The 20191-nt window shown below is 44.6% G+C and overlaps 1 protein-coding gene across 1 annotated transcript in view; it reads right to left on the reverse strand.

The window, feature by feature from the left end:
* Positions 1 to 2667: 2667 nt before the first annotated feature.
* The window catches only part of LOC126354564 (solute carrier family 22 member 7-like), an 89716-nt gene continuing 72192 nt past the window's right edge, over positions 2668 to 20191 (reverse strand). Inside the window, exons 8-9 of the mRNA XM_050004308.1 lie at positions 4721 to 4908; positions 2668 to 3308 (exon numbers count right to left, since the gene is read on the reverse strand). Of these exons, the coding sequence (XP_049860265.1) occupies positions 3123 to 3308; positions 4721 to 4908 (374 nt within the window). The 3' untranslated portion in view covers positions 2668 to 3122. The remainder of the gene's footprint in view (positions 3309 to 4720; positions 4909 to 20191) is intronic.

Genomic DNA, 20191 nt, shown 5'->3' on the forward strand with positions numbered 1-20191 from the left:
GTAGTATTTTAAAACATAAACTCTGTTCGAACATTAAGAAGTATCTTGAAGGTAACTGTCTATTGGCACCCAGTCAGCACGGATTCAGAAAATATCGTTCTTGTGGAACACAACTAGCTCTCTATTATCACGAAGAAATGAGTGCTCTCTACAGAGGATCTCAGATGGATTCTATATTTCTACAATTCCAGAATAATTTTGACACCGTTTCTCACGAGAAATTCTAATCAAACTGCAAGCACATGGAGTATCGTCCTAGTTGTGCGACTAGGTCCGTGATGTACGAATGCATTCTTTCGCGGCGATTTCCGTTAATAAAACATTCGCGGGTTTCAAGCCGCGACGATTGGTTTACTGGCCACAAGCTTTCGGCAGAGATCACCTCTGCCTTGTCAAGGGGATGACTGTCGCGTGGTTGTCATTGCCGTGCTTATATAGCTGTGCCGTCGCTAGTGACGTCGCTCGTGACGTCACTGGTGCTCGATCCCGCACCATATATGGTAATGTTTTGGCCGCGCGACCGTCGGGCCCACTTCTTCTCCAACACCAGATCCCACGCTGTACTCAGCTGCAATCCACCATCTCTACTGAAGGTGTTGTCAGGAATTCTAATATCAATGGCCTCGTTTATCACGCTGTCCCAGAAGCCATTAGTCCGTTTAGTAATAGACGTCTCATCGAATGAAAATCGGTGTTCGTTTTCCAGAGCAGGTTCTGCTACAGCTGACTTTTCGGGATAGCGCAGAGGGTAACACCTTTCATGTTCTATGTGGTGCTGTTCAATAGTGCGAACAGTCTGGCCGACATAGAACTGCCCACATCTACACGATATCTTGTAATTTCCTGGCGTTCTGGAGCCTACATCGTTTTTCACAGACTTCATTAGTTGCCGGATCTTTGACGGAGGCCTGAAGGTTGTGTCTATTTTATGCCTCTTCAGGAGCCGACTAATCGTCCCTGTTGTCGAACCACAAAACGATAAGAATGCAACTTGCTTGGTGTCTTCTGTAGAGGTCTTATTTCTTTGAGACTTGGATGACACTATTTGTGAGATCTGTTTGTTGTTGTAACCTTTTTCCTTAAAAACTTTGCGTAAGAGGCTCAATTCTCTCAGCAAGTTTTCAGCGTCTGAGACTTTTTCAGCTCGATGTACTAAGGTCTTCAGAACGGACCGTTTCTGTGCTGGATGATGGAAGCTGTTAGCGTGCAGATACCGATGCGTGTGGATGGGATTGCGGTAAACGCTTGGACCTAGAGACCCACTGGCTGTACGGCGGGCAAGCACGTCCAAGGACGGCCGGGAACCCTCCTTCTCTGCTTCCATTGAGAAGTTGATGTGGTCGTGGGTGCTGTTGAGGTGGTCCAGGAAATCTTCTAACTTTTCTTGTCCATGTGGCCAAATGTCGAAGGTATCGTAGAAGAAGCGATAAAAACATCTCTGCTTTTCAGGAGCCGTGTCCAAGGCGATGTCTTGGAAATGCTCCGTAAAGAGGTTGGCTACTAATGGAGCCAATGGACTTCCCATCGCCATGCTGTCAGTTTGGTTAAAATATTCTCCATCGTGTCAGAAATATGATGACATCAGAGAGTGCTTAAATAAATCCACGATGGTGTCGCCAAAGAGCTGGTACAGCAAATCCATAGAGTCTGTGATGGGGACACAGGTGAATAAAGAACCCACATCGAAGTTAACCATAGTATCCCCTTCAGCAAGTCGCAGCAGGTACGTGATTTTCTCTCAGAAAGGTCACAGTACACAGCAATTGGCGGAAAGTCATCCAGTAAAACACAAGTGATACCGGTCCTCTGCTGTTCCTGTTCTATTTAGACGATTTACGAGATAATCTGAGCACCCTTGTTACATTGTTTGCAGACGATGTTGTCATTTATCGTGTAGTAAAGTGACGAGAAGAAGAAAACGAATTGCAAAATCACTTAGTCATGATATCTGAATGGTAGGATAAGTGTCAATTACCTCTCAATAAGAAAAAAGTGAGAGGTCATTCATATGAGCATAAAAAGAAGTCCGTTAAATGTTGATTACGTGATAAATCATACAAATTTAAAGGCTGTTAAATCTACCAAATTCCTACGAATTTCAATTGTGTGCCACTTAATCTGGGACGATCACATAGTTAATACTGTGGGTAAGGCAAATCAAAGATTACATTTTATTGGCAAAACATTTAGAAGATGCAACAGGCCTACTAAAGAGAGTGCCTACACTACACTTGTTCGTCCTCTACTAAATTATTGCTGTGAGGTAAGGGATTCTTATCAGATGGGATTGATGGCGGCCATCTAAAAAAATTCAAAGAAGGGCAGAACATTTTTATTATAATGAAATAGGAGAGGGAGTGTGGCGGATATGATAAGCGAATGGGGATATCAATTAATAAAGCAAATGCGTCCTCGATGCGGCGAGATCTTTTCACGAAATTTCAGTCACCAACTTTCTGCTCTTGATGTGAAAATATTTTACTGTCACCACCCAATATAGTGAGAAGTACTCATCATAACAAAATAAGAGAAATCAGAAATCCTACAAAAGGATTTACGTGTTCATTTTTGCCACGTGCTGTTAGAGAGAGGAACGGTAGGCAGATATTTTGGTGGTTCGAAGGATCCTCTACCAGGCACTTAAGTGTGAATTGCAGAGTAGTCACGTATCTGTAGATACAGGTGTTTATTCCATAAATTCGGCAAAATTTCAGGAACAGATAGCTGGAAAGTAATACCTTCAAATTCCAAAATAATGGCTTAGTGTAATTCATGATTGTAGTTCTCTGAGTTATTAGCTCTACTTGCACGACGATGGTCGTCTGTCTGAATACTTTCATATATATTCACACACGAACTGTTCTTTTCTGTTTAAGTTTTTCACTTTTTCATTATTCTACAGGGAAATGCGTTCGGCAACTATGTGGTCTCCCTGATTTACTTTCAAGGTGCCACAACAAAGACGAGGAATACTGAACTGACTGACGTTAGTCTGGTATTCGATATTAAAGTGAGTCAACAAGACAAAAATGAAAATAATTTAATGGAGCTGAATAAAAGTTGGTAAATGGAATGATACGGTGCTGAAATCGGCACGACGTAGGAAACACGACGAGAAGGTTTCAGCTCTTCGTAGACGACGACGGTAGGCTCCAGTACTTTTGAGATGATCCGTAGTTGGTTGCGTCCTCCAGTGTCTCTGGCAGCTTCTCGTTGAGCGATTCGGGCAGAAACGAGGTGATGACGGCCGCCGCCGCGAGGAGCGCTCCCAGTACGCCGTAGAGGCACCTGGAGTCCACTGCTGTCCCCTAGACACATGGAAAACATTTCGTGTTACCTGTCGCCTAGAACCAGTTGACCTGCCTGAGGAGTGATCCGATAAGTCTGGTAAATATCCGTGGAAGAATGGAACATTGTTATTGCGCCTTCGTCGTTGGAAAGCTTGATTATTCCATGCATCACGTAAATAATTTCAACAATGCACAGCCTTAAGATCATTGTTGATAGCCATCTAAATTGGCGAGTGTGTCGACTGCGATTGAAAATGGATAAAATCGAGTTTTGTCCTGTTACTGAACATATTCATTTGGAGGGTTGGACTGCCGCACAGAATTGGTTCAAGTTCTGGCGGACTCTACACTGTCACTGAAGACCATTGCAGTCCAGTTGAAGTCACCAAAGGGAAACCATTGATAAAATCCATGATATGTAAATGCAAGAGGGCCAAATAAAAATTCGTGACATTACTGAAACTGTAGGCATCTCTACTGAGCGAGTGCATAAAATCCTGCGTGAAAGAATAGTTATGAAGGAGCTGTGTGCGAGGTGCATGCTCTGATTGCTCACCGTCGACCAAAAGCGCATCCGGCCCAACATTTCAACACAATGTCTGGGGACGTTTAATCACAATCCGTAAGACTTTTTTCCACCGATTTGTGACTGTTGATAAAATCTGGATCCATCATTACACACTAGACCCCAAACGATTGTCAAAAACTACACCGAAGAAAGCAAAAAGCAATTCTTCAGCTGGCTACGTGATAGCCACTGGCGTCTTATTCCCGAGAAGTAGTCCTCATTTAATACTTGCAAAAAAGCATAACCATAAGTAGACTCTATTATGCTTCCCTGTTCGATAGATTGAAACTTGCGATGGCTGAAAAAGACCTAGGTTTGCACGCGGAAAAGTGCTCTCTCACCAAGACAACGCACCACTCCACGCATCAGGGACAACAATGGGTAAATGGCGTGATTTGCGCTTTGACCTGATTCCTCGTTCATCGTGTTCACCAGGCTTAGCCCCAAGTGGCTTCTTCCCGTTCCCTAATTTGAAACTTTGACTTGCTGGAAAGGAATTTTCGTCAAATGGGGAAATGATAATCTCAGCCGACGTACATTTAACAGAGCTTGACAGGAGCTATTTTTCCGATAGGATGAAAGAACCTGCAGGATCACTGGGCCCAAGTGTACATCCCTCGTAGTAAACTATGGTGAGAAGTAAGGTGAATTGTTTACGAAACAAACATTTCCTCTTACTTTTTACCAGACTTATCAAGCCACTTTCGTACATTTCTGCTGATAGAATGCAAGAATCATTGTTTCGTTGAGTGCTCATCATCATTACTTGATGTAAAGAGTCGGACAAAAATAAACAAGACTGGACAAATGAAAACAGTGATTTTCTCTCAGGCGGCAGTAAAGATGCGGTTGAATTACTTACCAAGTGTACGATGTACGGTGCAATTCCTATTACAGCTGCAACAAATGCCCACTCCACAGCTGAACCAATCTGCCTAATACACGTTGGGTGGATCTCCATACTCTGAAGAACGTTGGTGAAGAGAGACATTACGCAGAAGAACTTGAGGAGTGTCACTCCACAAGCAACAATCCACGTCTGTCCGGACACTAAAATAAGAACAAATAGAAATGATTCATTTTAGCACAAGTGTAGGAAATATTTTAAAATGCGAAGCAAGTAATTATTTTAGAGCATTAAAATAAAATGTAAACGCGAGAACAAGTTTACACAAGCACTTATGCTGGGAGATACCGTACACTACTGAATATGACATTCTTAGAGCAAGATTGCTTTTAGACACTTGCGTGAAACTGAGCCCAAGGAGAGAGAATAAAACATATGAGAATTCACACAATGTACGCACTGGATAAATAGCGCTAAACTAAAATTAAAGCTCAATTTTTTGAGGTTCTTAGCCATTAGGCGAAATTCAACTTCTCCTAGTATCGAGGAGTGTCCACGAGTCTCAAAAATATTACCTTTAGACTCAGTTTATTGTGTACTGAAATCCTTTATAAGTTGATGGTTGATTGGTTGTTTGGGGAAGGAGACCAGACAGCAAGGTCATCGGTCTCATCGGATTAGAGAAGAATGGGGAAGGAAGTCGGCCGTGCCCTTTCAAAGGAACCATCCCGGCATTTGCCTGGAGCGATTTAGGGAAATCACGGTAAACCTACATCAGGATGGCCGGACGCGGGATTGAACCGTCGTCCTCCCGAATGCGAGTCCTGTGTCTAACCACTACGCAACCTCGCTCGGTCCCTTTATAAGTTTTGTGTTAATTGCTTTTCTCTTGACAGCGGTTGGTAATGATTGCTGCAGTTGAAGACTCAGTAACTGCAATAATATTTACACTATCTGATCAAAAATATCCGGACGTAACTATGTATAGACCACTAGATGTCACGAGATACGGATCCGCCGGTAGAAGCCGGAAGTTTTGTGTTGCCAGTGGAGAGGAAGTCACAGCCGAGTGGGTCGGTCAGGAGGCTCAGTAATTTAGAATTTGAACTAATCATAGCATGTCACCTGAATAACTAATCAATCCGAGACATTTCAATCCTTATAAGACCGGCCGCGCCGTCTGTTGCTCGTGTGACTGAAGTGGAAACGTGAACGACCAGCCGCAGCTAAACGAAGAGCAGACAGACATCATTTACTGAAGGACTGGGACCGTTGAGTTTTTAACGGAGGATGAATGTAAAATTCCTCGTAAAATCAGCAGACGGAATCACTCGTGAAATCCAAAGTCCTACCAGGAATGCAGCTAGCATAATGACTGTGCTTAGGTAGTTAAAGAGAACGGTGTACAGCGGTACAGCCGTTCCCCACAAGCCACAAAACTCAGTCGTCATTGCTAATAAACGCTTAAGGTGGTGCAAAGGGCCACGCCATTGAACAGTGGATGACTGGAAACAAGTGATTTTGAATTATGAATCACGTTGTAGATTACGACAAGTCGATAGAAGTGTTTGAATTGGCCGAATGCACGGAGAACGTGTCGTCAGGCGTATTGTGAACAGTGAAGGCATGACGGTGTTTTTTGTTGTTAGGTCGTCATCACCTTATGACGCTTAAGAGCTTTCAAAATTTAGAAGTATACACTACCGGCCATTAAAATTGCTACACCAAGAAGATATGCAGATTATAAACGAGTATTCATGGACCAATATATTAAGCTAGAACTGACATGTGAGTACATTTTAATGCTATTTGGGTGCATAGATCCTGAGAAATCAGTACCCAGAAAAACCACCTCTGGCCGTAATAACGGCCTTGATACGCCTGGAAACTGAGTCAAACAGAGCTTGTATGGCGTGTACAGGTACAGCTGCCCATGTAGCTTAAACACTATACTACAGTTCATCAAGAGTCGTGACTGGCGGATTGTGACGAGCCAGTTGCTCAGGCACCATTGACCAGACGTTTTCAATTGGTGATAGATCCGGAGAATGTGCTGGCCAGGGCAGAGGTCGAACATTTTCTGTATCCAGAAAGGCCCGTACAGGACCTGCAACATGCGGTCGTGCATTATCCTACTGAACTGTAGGGTTTCGTAGGAACTGAAAGAAGGGTAGAGCCACGAGTCGTAACACATCTGAAATGTAACGTCCACTGTTAAAAGGGCCGTCAATGCGAAAGAGACGTGACCGAGACGTGTAACCGATGGCACCCCATACCATCACGCCGGGGGATACGCCAGTATGACGATGACGAATACACGCTTCCAATGTGCGTTCTCCGCGATGTCGCCAAATCCGGATGCGAGCGTCATGATGCTGTAACACAGAACCTGGATTCATCCGAGACAAATGAGAGTTTGCTATTCGTGCACCCAGGTTCGTCGTTGAGTATACTATCGCAGACGCTCCTGTCTGTGATGCAGCAACAAGCGTAATCGCAGCCATGGTCTCCGAGCTGATAGTCCATGGTTCTGCAAACGTCGTCGAACTGTTCGTGGAGATGGTTGTTGTCTTTGCAAACGTCCCCATCTGTTGACTCAGGGATCGAGATGTGGCTGCACGATCCGTTACAGGCATGCGGATAAGACGCCTGCCATCTCGACTGCTAGTGATACGAGGCCGTTGGGATGCAGCACGGCGTTCCGTATTACCCTCCTGAACCCACCGATTCCATATTCTGCTAACAGTCATTGTATCTCGACCAACGCGAGCAGCAATGTCGCGATACGATAAACCGCAATCACGATAGGCTACAATCTGACCTTTGTCAAAGTTGGAAATGTGACGGAACGCATTTCTCCTCCTTACACGAGGCATCACAACAACGTTTCACCAGGCAACGCCGCTCAACTTCTGTTTGTTTATGAGAAGTCGGTTGGAAACTTTCCTCATGTCAGCACGTTGTAGATGTCGCCACCGGCGCCAGCCTTGTGTGAATGCTCTGAAAGCTTACCATTTGCATATCACAGCAACTTCTTCCTGTCGGTTAAATTTCACGTCTGTAGCACATCATGTTCGTGGTGTAGCAATTTTAATGGCCAGTAGTGTATAATCAAATTTATAGCGTCTTGCTGCAATAGAGACCAGAGTCGATGATTGTTTATATCATCTACATCTACATGACTACTCTGCAATTCACATTTAAGTGCTTGGCAGAGGGTTCATCGAACCACAATCATACTATCTTTCTACCATTCCACTCCCTAACAGCGTGCGGGAAAAACGAACACCTAAACCTTTCTATTCGAGCTCTGATTTCTCGTATTTTATTTTGATGGGCATTCCTACCTATGTAGGTTGGGCTCAACAAAATATTTTCGCATTCGGAAAAGAAAGTTGGTGACTGAAATTTCGTAAAAAGGTCTCGCCGCGACGAAAAACGTCTTTGCTGTAATGACTTCCATCCCAATTCGCGTATCATATCTGCCACACTCTCTCCCCTATTATGTGATAATACAAAACGAGCTGCCATTTTTTGCACCCTTTCGACGTCCTCCGTCAATCCCACCTGGTAAGGATCCCACACCGCGCAGCAATATTCTAACAGAGGACCAACGAGTGTAGTGTAAGCTGTCTCTTTAGTGGACTTGTTGCATCTTCTAAGTGTCCTGCCAATGATACGCAACCTTTGGCTCGTCTTCCCCACAATAGGTATTATCTATGTGGTCTTTCCAGCTGAAGTTGTTCGTAATTTTAACACCCAGGTACTTAGTTGAATTGACAGCCTTGAGAAATGTACTATTTATCGAGTAATCGAATTCCAACGGATTTCTTTTGGAACTCATGTGGATCATCTCACACTTTTCGTTATTAGGCGTCAACTGCCACCTGCCACACCATACAGCAATATTTGCTAAATCGCTTTGCAACTGATACTGGTCTTCGGATGACCTTACTAGACGGTAAATTACAGCATCATCTGCGAACAGCCTAAGAAAACTGCTCAGATTGTCACCCACGTCATTTATATAGATCAGGACCGGCAGAGGTCCCAGGACGCTTCCCTGGGGAACACCTGATATCACTTCAGTTTTACTCGATGATTTTCTGTTTATTATCACGAACTGCGGCCTTCCCGACAGGAAATCACGAATCCAGTCGCACAACTGAGACGATACCCCATAGCTCCGCAGCTTGATTAGAAGTCGCTTGTCAGGAACGGTGTCAAAAGCTTTCCGGAAATCAAGAAATACGGAGTCAACTTGAGATCCCCTGTCGATAGCGGCCATTACTTTATAAAAATAAAGAGCTAGCTGCGTTGCACAAGAGCGATGTTTTCTGAAACCATGCTAATTACGTATCAATAGATCGTTTCCTTCGAGGTGATTCATAATGTTTGAATACAGTATATGACCCAAAACCCTACTGCAAACCGACGTCAATGATATAGGCCTGTAGTTTGATGGATTATACCTATTACCCTTCTTAAACACTGGTGCAACCTGCGCAATTTTCCAATCTGTAAGTACAGATCTATCGGTGAGCGAGCGGTTGTATATGAGTGCTAAGTAGGGAGCTATTGTATCAGCGTAATCTGAAAGGAACCTAATCGGTATACAATCTGGACTTGAAGACTTGCCCGTATCAAGCGATTTGAGTTGCTTCGCAACCTCTAAGGTATCTACTTCTAAGAATCTCATGCTAGTAGCTGTTCGTGTTTCAAATTCTGGAATATTCCATTCGTCTTCCTTGGTGAAGGAATTTCGTAAAACTGCGTTCAATAACTCCGCTTTAGTGGCACAGTCGTCGGTAACAGTACCATCGGCACTACGCAGCGAAGGTATTGACTGCGTCTTGCCGCTTGTGTACTTTACATACGACCAGAATTTCTTCGGATTTTCTACCGAATTTTGAGACAATGTTTCGTTGTGGAACCTATTAAAGACATCTCGCATCGAAGTACGTGCCAAATTTCGAGCGTCTGTAAGTTTTAGCCAATCTTCGGGATTTCGCGTTCTTCTGAACTTCGCATGTTTTTTCCGTTGCCTCTGCAACAGCGTTCGGACCTTTTTTGTGTACCACGGGGGATCCGTTCCATCTCTTACCAATTTATGAGGTATGAATCTCTCAATTGCTGTTGCTACTATATCTTTGAATTTGAGCCACATCTCGTCTACATTTGTATAGTCATTTCGGAAGGAATGGAGATTGTCTCTTAGGAAGGCTTCTAGTGACACTTAATCCACTTTTTTAAATAAAATTATTTTGCGTTTGTTTCTGGTGGATTTGGAAGAAATGGTATTGAGCCTAGCTATAACGACCTTGTGATCAGTAATCCCTGAATAAGTCATGATGCTCTCTATCAGCTCTGGATTGTTTGTGGCTAAGAGTTCATGTGTGTTTTCGCTACCATTTACAAATCGCGTGGGTTCGTGGACTAACTGCTCGAAATATTTTTCGGAGACAGCATTTAGGACAATCTCGGAAGATGTTTTCTGCCTACCACCGGTTATGAACAAGTATTTTTGCCAACATATCGAGGGAAGGTTGAAGTTCCCATCAACTATAACCGTATGAGTGGGGTATTTATTTGTTACGACACTCAAATTTTCTCTGAACTGTTCCACAACTGTATCATCGTAGTCTGGGGGGCGGTATAAGGAGCCAATTATTAACTTAGTTCGGCTGTTAAGTATAACCTCCACCCATACCAATTCACACGGAGTATCTAATTCTACTTCACTACAAGATAAACCACTACTGACAGACACAACACTCCACCACCAATTCTGCCTAATCTGTCTTTCCTGAACACCGTCTGAGACTTCGTAAAAATTTCTGCAGAACTTATTTCAGGCTTTAGTCAGCTTTCTGTACCTATAACGATTTCAGCTTCTGTGCTTTCTATTACCGCTTGAAGCTCAGGGACTTTTCCAGCGCAACTACAAAATTTACAACTAAAATTCCGACTGTTCCTTGATCCAAGCACGTCCTGTATTTACCATGCACCCTTTGAGATTGCAGCCCACCCCGTACTTTCCTGTACAGATGGTGAGCTCTGCCTTCATCTCGTAAGCAAGACCGGCAGCCTCCACCGAATCAGATAGCCGCTGGAATCCAGAGAGAATTTCCTCAGATCCAAAGCGACACACGTCATTAGTGCCGACATGTGCCACCTCCTGTAGCTGGCTGCACCCTGTGCTCTTCATGGCATCCGGAAGGACCCTTTCCACATCAGGAATGACTCCTCCCGGAATGCACACAGAGTGCACACTGGATTTCTTCCCTTCCTTAGCCGCCATATCCCTAAGGGGCCTCATTACGCGCCTAATATTGGAGATCCCAACTACCAATAAGCCCACCCTCTGCGATTGCCTGGACCTTGAAGGCTGAGAATGATCCTCTAAAACAGGGCAGGCAGCTGCATCTGGCTCAGCCAGAGACAGTGCGTGAAACCTGTTTGTCAGACGCACCGGGTAGGCTTTCTGATTAGCCTCCAGGGACGTCTTTCGCTGCCTGCCACGCCTTGGAACGACCTCCCAATCAACCACAGGCGAGGGCTCAGCCCCACTGCGGGCAGCAACCGGGGCAACCACAGCGGCAGACCAGTCTGGGCACAGACGGGACGAGGTTGACATCCACGTGATACCCAAGTCCGGCTCCCCACAGTGGTGCCCATTGGCAACAGCTTCGCAATGGACCTTATCACAAAGGAGGCAATGGTTCGCGAACAGTAACGTTTCTGAAAGGGACGGGCCTGCCTAGACTCCCGACCTGAACCCCATGGAAAACCTCTGGGATGAATTAGAACGACTTTACTTCAGACCCCAGCGTTTCTGGTTTCAACTCTTGAGTACAAATGAGCAGCCATTCCTTCTCAGACGCTCAAGCGGTTCTTCGAATACATCCCCTTCTGGGTTCAAACTGTCATGAAGGCGAAGTCTGGACGTACAGCACATTAACGTCCACTAATAGGTTTCCGGATACTTTTTGTCAGACAACATATTTGTATACCAATGCTGGGGAACGTCTTTCTCCTTAGTGAAACAAGCGATATGGTAAGATCTGCCACCTTTTTCTCATTTGCACCACTCTTCAAGCCTGCAAGTCCGTAACCCAACACATGTGGCACATATTCCAGTCTGTATCTACCATCCTTTATCGTTGAGGATGAACGAATGAAATAAGCTGTTGTGCCAAGGAAACTGGTATAGGCATGAGTCTTCAAATACAGAGATACGTAAACAGACAGAATACGGCGCTACGGTCGGCAATGCCTATATAAGACACCAAGTGTCTGGCGCAGTTGTTAGATCGGTTACTGCTGCTACAATGGGAGGTTATCAAGACTTACTTTGGAAGTGGTGCTATAGACGGCCCGCGAGCGTTGCAACACAGCATCTTGGAGGTAGCGATGAAGTGGGGACTTTACCGTACGACCATTTCTTAAGTGTAGCGAGAGTACCAGGAATACTGTAAAACATCGGATCTCCGACATCGCTGCAGCCAGAAAAAGGTCCTGAAAGAACGGGACCAACGACGACCGAAAAGAATCGTTCAGTGTGGTAGAAGTGCAACCCTTCCGTAAATCGCTGCAGATTTCAGTGCTGGGCCATCAACAAATGTCACTGTGCGAATCATTCAACTAAATATCATCGATACAGGCTTTCGAAGCCGAAGGTGTACTCGCGTACCCTTGATAACTGCACGGCACAAAACTTTAAGCATCGCCTGGGTCCGTGAACACCGACTTGGGACTGTTGATGACTGGAAACATATTGCCTGGTCGGACGAGTCTCGTTTCAAATAGTATTGAGCTGATGGACGTGTATAGGTATGGAGACAACATGATGAATCCATGGACTCTGAATGTCAGTAGGGGACTGCTCAAGCTGGTGGCTCTGTAGTGAAGTGGGTTGTATGCAGTTTGAGTGATATGGGACCTCTGATATGTCTAGAAATGACTCTGCCATGTGAGACGTACATAAGCACCCTGTCTGTTCACCTGCATCCATTCATCGCTATTGTGTATTCCAACAGACTTGGGCAATTCCAGCAGGACAATGAGACATCCCACACGTCATGAATTACTGCAGAGTGGCTCCAGGATCACTCTTCTAATTTTAAACACTTCCGCTGGCCACCAAACTCTCCATACATGAACATTATTAAGTATATCTGGGCTGCCTTACATCGTGCTGTTCAGAAGAGACCTTCACCCCTTCTTACGGGAATTTATGGACAGTCCTGGAGGGTTCGTGGAGTCAATTCCCTCCAGGACTACTTCAGACATTAGTCGAGTCCATGTCACGTCGTGTTGTGGAACTTCTGCATGCCCGTGGGGGCCCTACATGATATTACGGTAGGTGTACCAGTTCCTCTGGCTCTTCAGTATGTATCTTCCATGTTACAAAGCACACGAAATATGTACAATGTTGAAGAATGCCACACTTCTCTGTAGTTTTCGTGTGCTGGGGCATTTCATAGTAACAACACTGGACGTTGTAACAATAAAGTAGCACACATAGGATGGTTTCCGAAGGATCATTTCCCTGACTTCCTCTAGATTCAAAATAGATTATTTTCCTGAGAGCGCAGCAACTCTGGCTTATAACCGAGGTGCAGAGAACCAAAAGGGCATGCCTAAAGCAGACCGTTGTCCAGTCCACATTTAAGTGAATATCAGGGAAACCGGCGAGACAGCTTTCCGTGAATGTTCGTATACACCATGTGGGCTGACAGCACAGATAAACATGACTCACTATAAGATCAGCAGATGTCAGCAGCGAAAAAATGGTGTAGCCTCAGAACCAACGATGATGTGCTTTATGCCCTTATGGCTCTCCGCGCATCAGTTTATGACAAAATTCTGTAAAATTAGTTTAATCCATAACGTACAGCAGGAATGCAAAGTAGCAGTCCGACGACGGGGATAGATTTGTGCAACCAATAAGTATAGAGTGGAAGTGACTTGTTCGGAAGAAGAATATCGGGAACCTGAGGCAACTGTTGATTGCCATGCGCTTAAGATCGTAATACTTAATACAAGCGTGTAGTCACTCCACTGATTGATTTGATGATGAACACAGACTGTATTGTTTCAGAAATGTACCAATTCGAGATACGGAAACGGGCCGAGAGTCGACTGAGGGGAGCTACAAGCTAAGTGGGAAAGTTAAATTTACCGTTCGTTTTGTAACTAAGATAGTAATGCAAATATATATCTTATGTAATAATTTTACTAATGAGCACATCTCCACAAGTTATCCGAAGGGGCGTCTGAGAGCTTGTATGCAGTCATGACACCTTTACCTATTATTTGCTACTAATAATAAAACTTTAAAAGCATCGTGGAAGTCTGTTTGAGCAGGCTATTCTCCAAAACTACAAGACGAATTTTCGTGGCATTTTCACAGGTAACTTGAGTTTACCTTGGGCCAAAGTGTAGACTTTTTAACATAAAAATAATATGACGAAAAAAAAGATATTGTGGTTTAAAGCTTTATCGAAAATCGTATTTTCTATCTGTTTGAATATGCTAATGTCACACTACTAAAAGATTTTCATAAGCTTTTCATAGACAATTTGAACGTAGCCTGGGATCACATTTAGGCTTTATTTCATCAAAATCGTATCGAAAGAAAAAGATATCGTACTTTAAAATTTAACCTAAATTTGTCTGCTCAGCTGAGTGACACGATCACCAAGTTGTAGTACATCAAAGAACCAACAGATGACGCTATGGTTTTGTGGTACATCAAAAAGCAATAGATGGCTCTGTCAGTTCTTTCTTTTTCCAGTTTAGTGACAGACGCACTTTCGGAAGTTTACTTCAGTGATGGAATTTAAGCTCGCCGAAACTGTGTAATCAAATGACGCTTGAAGATACTTCTCCCCAACGTCAACATTGTAAAAGTGGAAGAGTTGACGGGAAGTGGCACGGGCGAGGGAGTTTTTACCGTCTCGCTTTAAACATGTTCAGTTCCCGGTGAGCTTGGATCTCTGCCCCTTCTACCTTTCACAAATCCCTTCAAATCCTAGAACTCCATGCGCTCCGCCTCACGTATCGCATCCGTCTGCCCCCCCCCCCCCTCCCCCACAGATCCTCTATGACTTTATTCTGTTCCCACCCCTCCTTCTTTTCTTTGAATGGATACAGATCCTCTACACCTCCCGCAAACTTGATCCCCGTCACCTGCTTGTCTCTCCCATCCTCTCCCACCTCTCCACACTCCATACCCTCACCCAAGGTGGCTTCCACCAAGTCCCCGGCCATGATGATGCCCTCATCAACTCCATCTACACCTCCTACCAACTTTGATCCTACTCTCCTGCATCCTGTGTTTTTCTCCTGAGGGCACCCTCTCTCCCTTCTCTTCCTCCACCCTTCCTCCCTCCCTCTTCCCCCGGGCTTTCCCAACCCCCTACCTTCTTTGCTCCCCCTTCCATCTCCTCTGCCACTGGCATCTACACATTCCCCTGTCCTAGTGTTCCTGTGTGTGTCGTCGTGTTTGTGTTCAAGTGTTCCAGTGTCGCTCGTTTGTGCTCCAACGTTCGCGTGTGCCATCTGTCATCTCCGTGCGTGTCCACGAGTCTGAACATTTATATTTTGGACTCTGCGCCCGTGAACGGCTCCGTGTGTTTTACTTTCGTATGTCTACGTTTGTATATCCACCCTGTCTGTTCTGCATTTGTCTTCTTTTGTCTCGTTTGTTTTCTCTGTGGCCGAAGAGCGGCCTAATGTGCCTATGCTGGCTACTTGTATCAGGTGTGAAATTAGCAATAAAGAAAAAAACAAACGGTGAGCTTATATTATGACATGACCAGAAACAAAGCATGAGGCCAGATTCTACGTATTGCCGGAGTGGACCTCAGTGTTCGCTACTTCTCGCCCTGTCAGCTATATGTGACTTTCTCCTTATTGATGCACACCTGGCAAAGATATTTTAAAAGTTAAAAACAAATTCCGTCCATACAATGTCTTGAGCATAGCTATAAATGAACACCGGGGCAACGCCGTGTTTCTCAGCGACGTTTCTAATAAAATGTTACTTTGTATGAGATGGGACAATTAAGTTCTTTAAATGACGTCATTTTCCGCGTTGTTAAGTCCGCCCCACGCTGGCTGGCTTCCTGCCGCTGCAGTTGTATTTCAACCTTTGTGTAAACAACGAAAGTTTACGCGTAATATTACTGATATCATTGACAACAGTAGCTGACTATTCATTTCTAGGATGGTGGAAACTTTAAATTGATTATATGCTGTAATATAACATCGAATTTTACTAGTGTTCGATGAAGGCACAATAAACACAATTACATAAAACATGGGAGATGACGTTATTTAAAGAATTAGTAGAGGCCATAGAATAGCACCAAAAGAAATTAATGAGCTCTCATCTTGTTCGTAAGTATCACAGACAGTGAGAATTCTTTCCATTAAAGTCTCCACGGCTCTTGTCAAGAGAACCTATTTCAGTCTCCAAGGCGCTCGCACCCAAAACATTTTACGTCATCCCACAATTATAAATTAAATGGCATCCGATATAGTTGCAAACCATGCTGAGAATGACCTCGTCGCTTTAAAAAGGAGGGTGTAACCAAAATATTAAAACTAGTAGCAATCTGCCACGTGGCTGACTTATCCATCGACTGACAATCTTTAATAGACTAATTAATCATAATAATTATTGTAAAATGGGCAGAGCACGTAGCTGGTTCACTAAACTGTCCACTACTACTCCTTAAATATTTTAAGCGTGACATAGATTGAACACTTATTTAAAGTGTAACTAATGTAATTCAAGATTCACAAAAGGAGGAGGTGTACTTGGAAAAGCCCGGGAGACACGGAAAGATTTCAGTTACATTACGTCTTGGTCAGGCAGAGATTCCGCCATCAGATACTGGATTGTTAGGTGTACCCAGAAGCAGACACAGACTCAGGTTACAAGGTAGTGAAGAGCCTGCTGAAGTTTAAAAGACAAGTCATGAAGAATAAATGCACAAAAAAGTGGGTACGGAAGAACTAAGGATTGAAGATAATTGTTTGAATTTCTCCAAGGCTATAGATACTGATATATGGTATAGATTAGTAGGCATTTCAGTTGAAGGGAATGGACCTGTCTAAAAATGGCAAACTTATAAATTCGAAAGAAAAACTTACGTACAAAGAAGGTAAGCGCCCAGCAACCATGAGTAACAAAAGAAATCCTCAAGTTGATTGATGAAAGAAGGAAGCATAAAAATTTTCAGGGAAATTCAGGAACACAGTAATGCAAGTCGCTTAGGAATGAAGTAAATAGGAGTTGCAGGGAAGTTAAGACGAAATGGCTGCATGAAAAATGTGATGACATCGAAAAAGAAACGGTTATCGAAAGGACTGACTCAGAATGTAGACAAGGCAAAAGAACCTTTTGTGATATTGAAAGCAAGGGTGGTAAAATTAAAAGCGCATTGGGAATTCCACTATTAAATGCAAATGAGAGAGCTTATAATTCGAAAGAGTAAATCGAAGGCCTGTATGAGGGAGAAGAGTTGTCTGATGCGATAGATGAAGAAACACGAGTCGAAAGAGATGAGATGGGGGATCCAGTGTTAGAATTAGAATTTAAGAGAGCTCTGGAAGACTTAAGATCAAATAAGGCAGGAGGGATCGATAACATCCAATCAGAATTTCTAAAATCACTGGGGGAAATGGCAACAAAACGACTATTCACGTAAGTGTGTAGAACGTATGACTCTTGCGATAAAGCATCTAGTTTTGGGAAAAATATCATCCACGCATTTCCGAAGTATGAAAGAGCTGCTAAATACGAGAATTATCAATCAGCTTAATAGCTCAATCATCCAAGTTGCTGACAAGAATACTACTCAGAAGAATGGAAAACAAAACTGAGTATGAGTCATATGACGGTCAATTTTGCCTTAGGAAAGATAAAGGCACTAGAGAAGCAATTCTGTCGTTGCGGTGGATAATGGAAGCAAGACTAAAGAAGTCCAGACGGGTTCATACGATTTGTCGACTTCGAAAAAGCGCTCGACAATGTCAAACACTGCAATATGTGTGAAATTCCGAGAAAAATTAGTGATAAGCTATAGGCAGAGATGGGTAACATACACCACGTACAAGAGCCAAGAGGGAGTAATAAGAGTGAAAGACCAAGAACCGAGAGCTCGGATTAAAAAAGGTGTAAGAGAGGGATGTAGTCTTCCGCCCCTACTCTTGAATCTGTATATCGAAGAAACAATGATGGAAATAAAATTAAAATTCAAGGTGAAAGAATGTCAGTGATATCAGGGGTAAGATTAGATGATTACATTGCTATCGTCAGTGAAATTGTGAAGAAGAATTACAAGATCTACTGAACGTAATGAACTGTCTACTTAGTACAGAAATGGACTTAGAGTAAACCAAAGGAAGATGAAAGTAATCAGAAGAAACAGAAATGAGGACTGATGGTCACGAAGCAGAAGAAGTTGTAAAATATCATTACGGACGGACCAAGAAGGGCATCAAAAGCAGACTAGCACAGGCAAAAAGGGCATTCCTGGTCAAGAGTAGTCTACTGGTATCAAACGGTGGCCTTAATTTGAGGAAGAAATTTGTGACAATGTACGTTTCAAGCACAGCATTGAATGTTAGTGAAACATGGTGTGTGAGAACACTTGAACAGAAGATAATCTAAGCATTTACAAGGTGTGTCAAAAATGACCGGTATATTTGAAACGGCAATAAAAACTAAACGAGCAGCGATAGAAATACACCGTTTGTTGCAATATGCTTGGGACAACAGTACATTTTCAGGCGGACAAACTTTCGAAATTACAGTAGTTACAATTTTCAACAACAGATGGCGCTGCAAGTGATGTGAAAGATATACACTCCTGGAAATGGAAAAAAGAACACATTGACACCGGTGTGTCAGACCCACCATACTTGCTCCGGACACTGCGAGAGGGCTGTACAAGCAATGATCACACGCACGGCACAGCGGACACACCAGGAACCGCGGTGTTGGCCGTCGAATGGCGCTGGCTGCGCAGCATTTGTGCACCGCCGCCGTCAGTGTCAGCCAGTTTGCCGTGGCATACGGAGCTCCATCGCAGTCTTTAACACTGGTAGCATGCCGCGACAGCGTGGACGTGAACCGTATGTGCAGTTGACGGACTTTGAGCGAGGGCGTATAGTGGGCATGCGGGAGGCCGGGTGGACGTACCGCCGAATTGCTCAACACGTGGGGCGTGAGGTCTCCACAGTACATCGATGTTGTCGCCAGTGGTCGGCGGAAGGTGCACGTGCCCGTCGACCTGGGACCGGACCGCAGCGACGCACGGATGCACGCCAAGACCGTAGGATCCTACGCAGTGCTGTAGGGGACCGCACCGCCACTTTCCAGCAAATTAGGGACACTGTTGATCCTGGGGTATCGGCGAGGACCATTCGCAACCGTCTCCATGAAGCTGGGCTACGGTCCCGCACACCGTTAGGCCGTCTTCCGCTCACGCCCCAACATCGTGCAGCCCGCCTCCAGTGGTGTCGCGACAGGCGTGAATGGAGGGACGAATGGAGACGTGTCGTCTTCAGCGATGAGAGTCGCTTCTGCCTTGGTGCTAATGATGGTCGTATGCGTGTTTGGCGCCGTGCAGGTGAGCGCCACAATTAGGACTGCATACGACCGAGGCACACAGGGCCAACATCCGGCATCATGGTGTGGGGAGCGATCCCCTACACTGGCCGTACACCTCTGGTGATCGTCGAGAGGACACTGAATAGTGCACGGTACATCCAAACCGTCATCGAACCCATCGTTCTACCATTCCTAGACCGGCAAGGGAACTTGCTGTTCCAACAGGACAATGCACGTCCGCATGTATCCCGTGCCACCCAACGTGCTCTAGAAGGTGTAAATCAACTACCCTGGCCAGCAAGATCTCCGGATCTGTCCCCCATTGAGCATGTTTGGCACTGGATGAAGCGTCGTCTCACGCGGTCTGCACGTCCAGCACGAACGCTGGTCCAATTGAGGCGCCAGGTGGAAATGGCATGGCAAGCCGTTCCACAGGACTACATCCAGCATCTCTACGATCGTCTCCATGGGAGAATAGCAGCGTGCATTGTTGCGAAAGGTGGATATACACTGTACTAGAGCCGACATTGTGCATGCTCTGTTGCCTGTGTCTATGTGCCTGTGGTCCTGTCAGTGTGATCATGTGATGTATCTGACCCCAGGAATGTGTCAATAAAGTTTCCCCTTCCTGGGACAATGAATTCACGGTGTTCTTATTTCAATTTCCAGGAGTGTAGAAGACAACGCAGTCTGTGGGTGCGCCATTCTATACGTCGTCTTTCTGCTGTAAGCGTGTGCTGTTCACAACGTGCAAGTGTACTGTGGAAAACATGGTTTATTCCTTAGAACAGAGGATTTTTCTTGTGTTGGAATTCCACCGCCTAGAACACAGTGTTGTTGCAACAAGACGAAGTTTT

This window comes from Schistocerca gregaria, chromosome 3 (assembly GCF_023897955.1).
Source record: "Schistocerca gregaria isolate iqSchGreg1 chromosome 3, iqSchGreg1.2, whole genome shotgun sequence".
Classification (NCBI taxonomy): domain Eukaryota; kingdom Metazoa; phylum Arthropoda; class Insecta; order Orthoptera; family Acrididae; genus Schistocerca; species Schistocerca gregaria.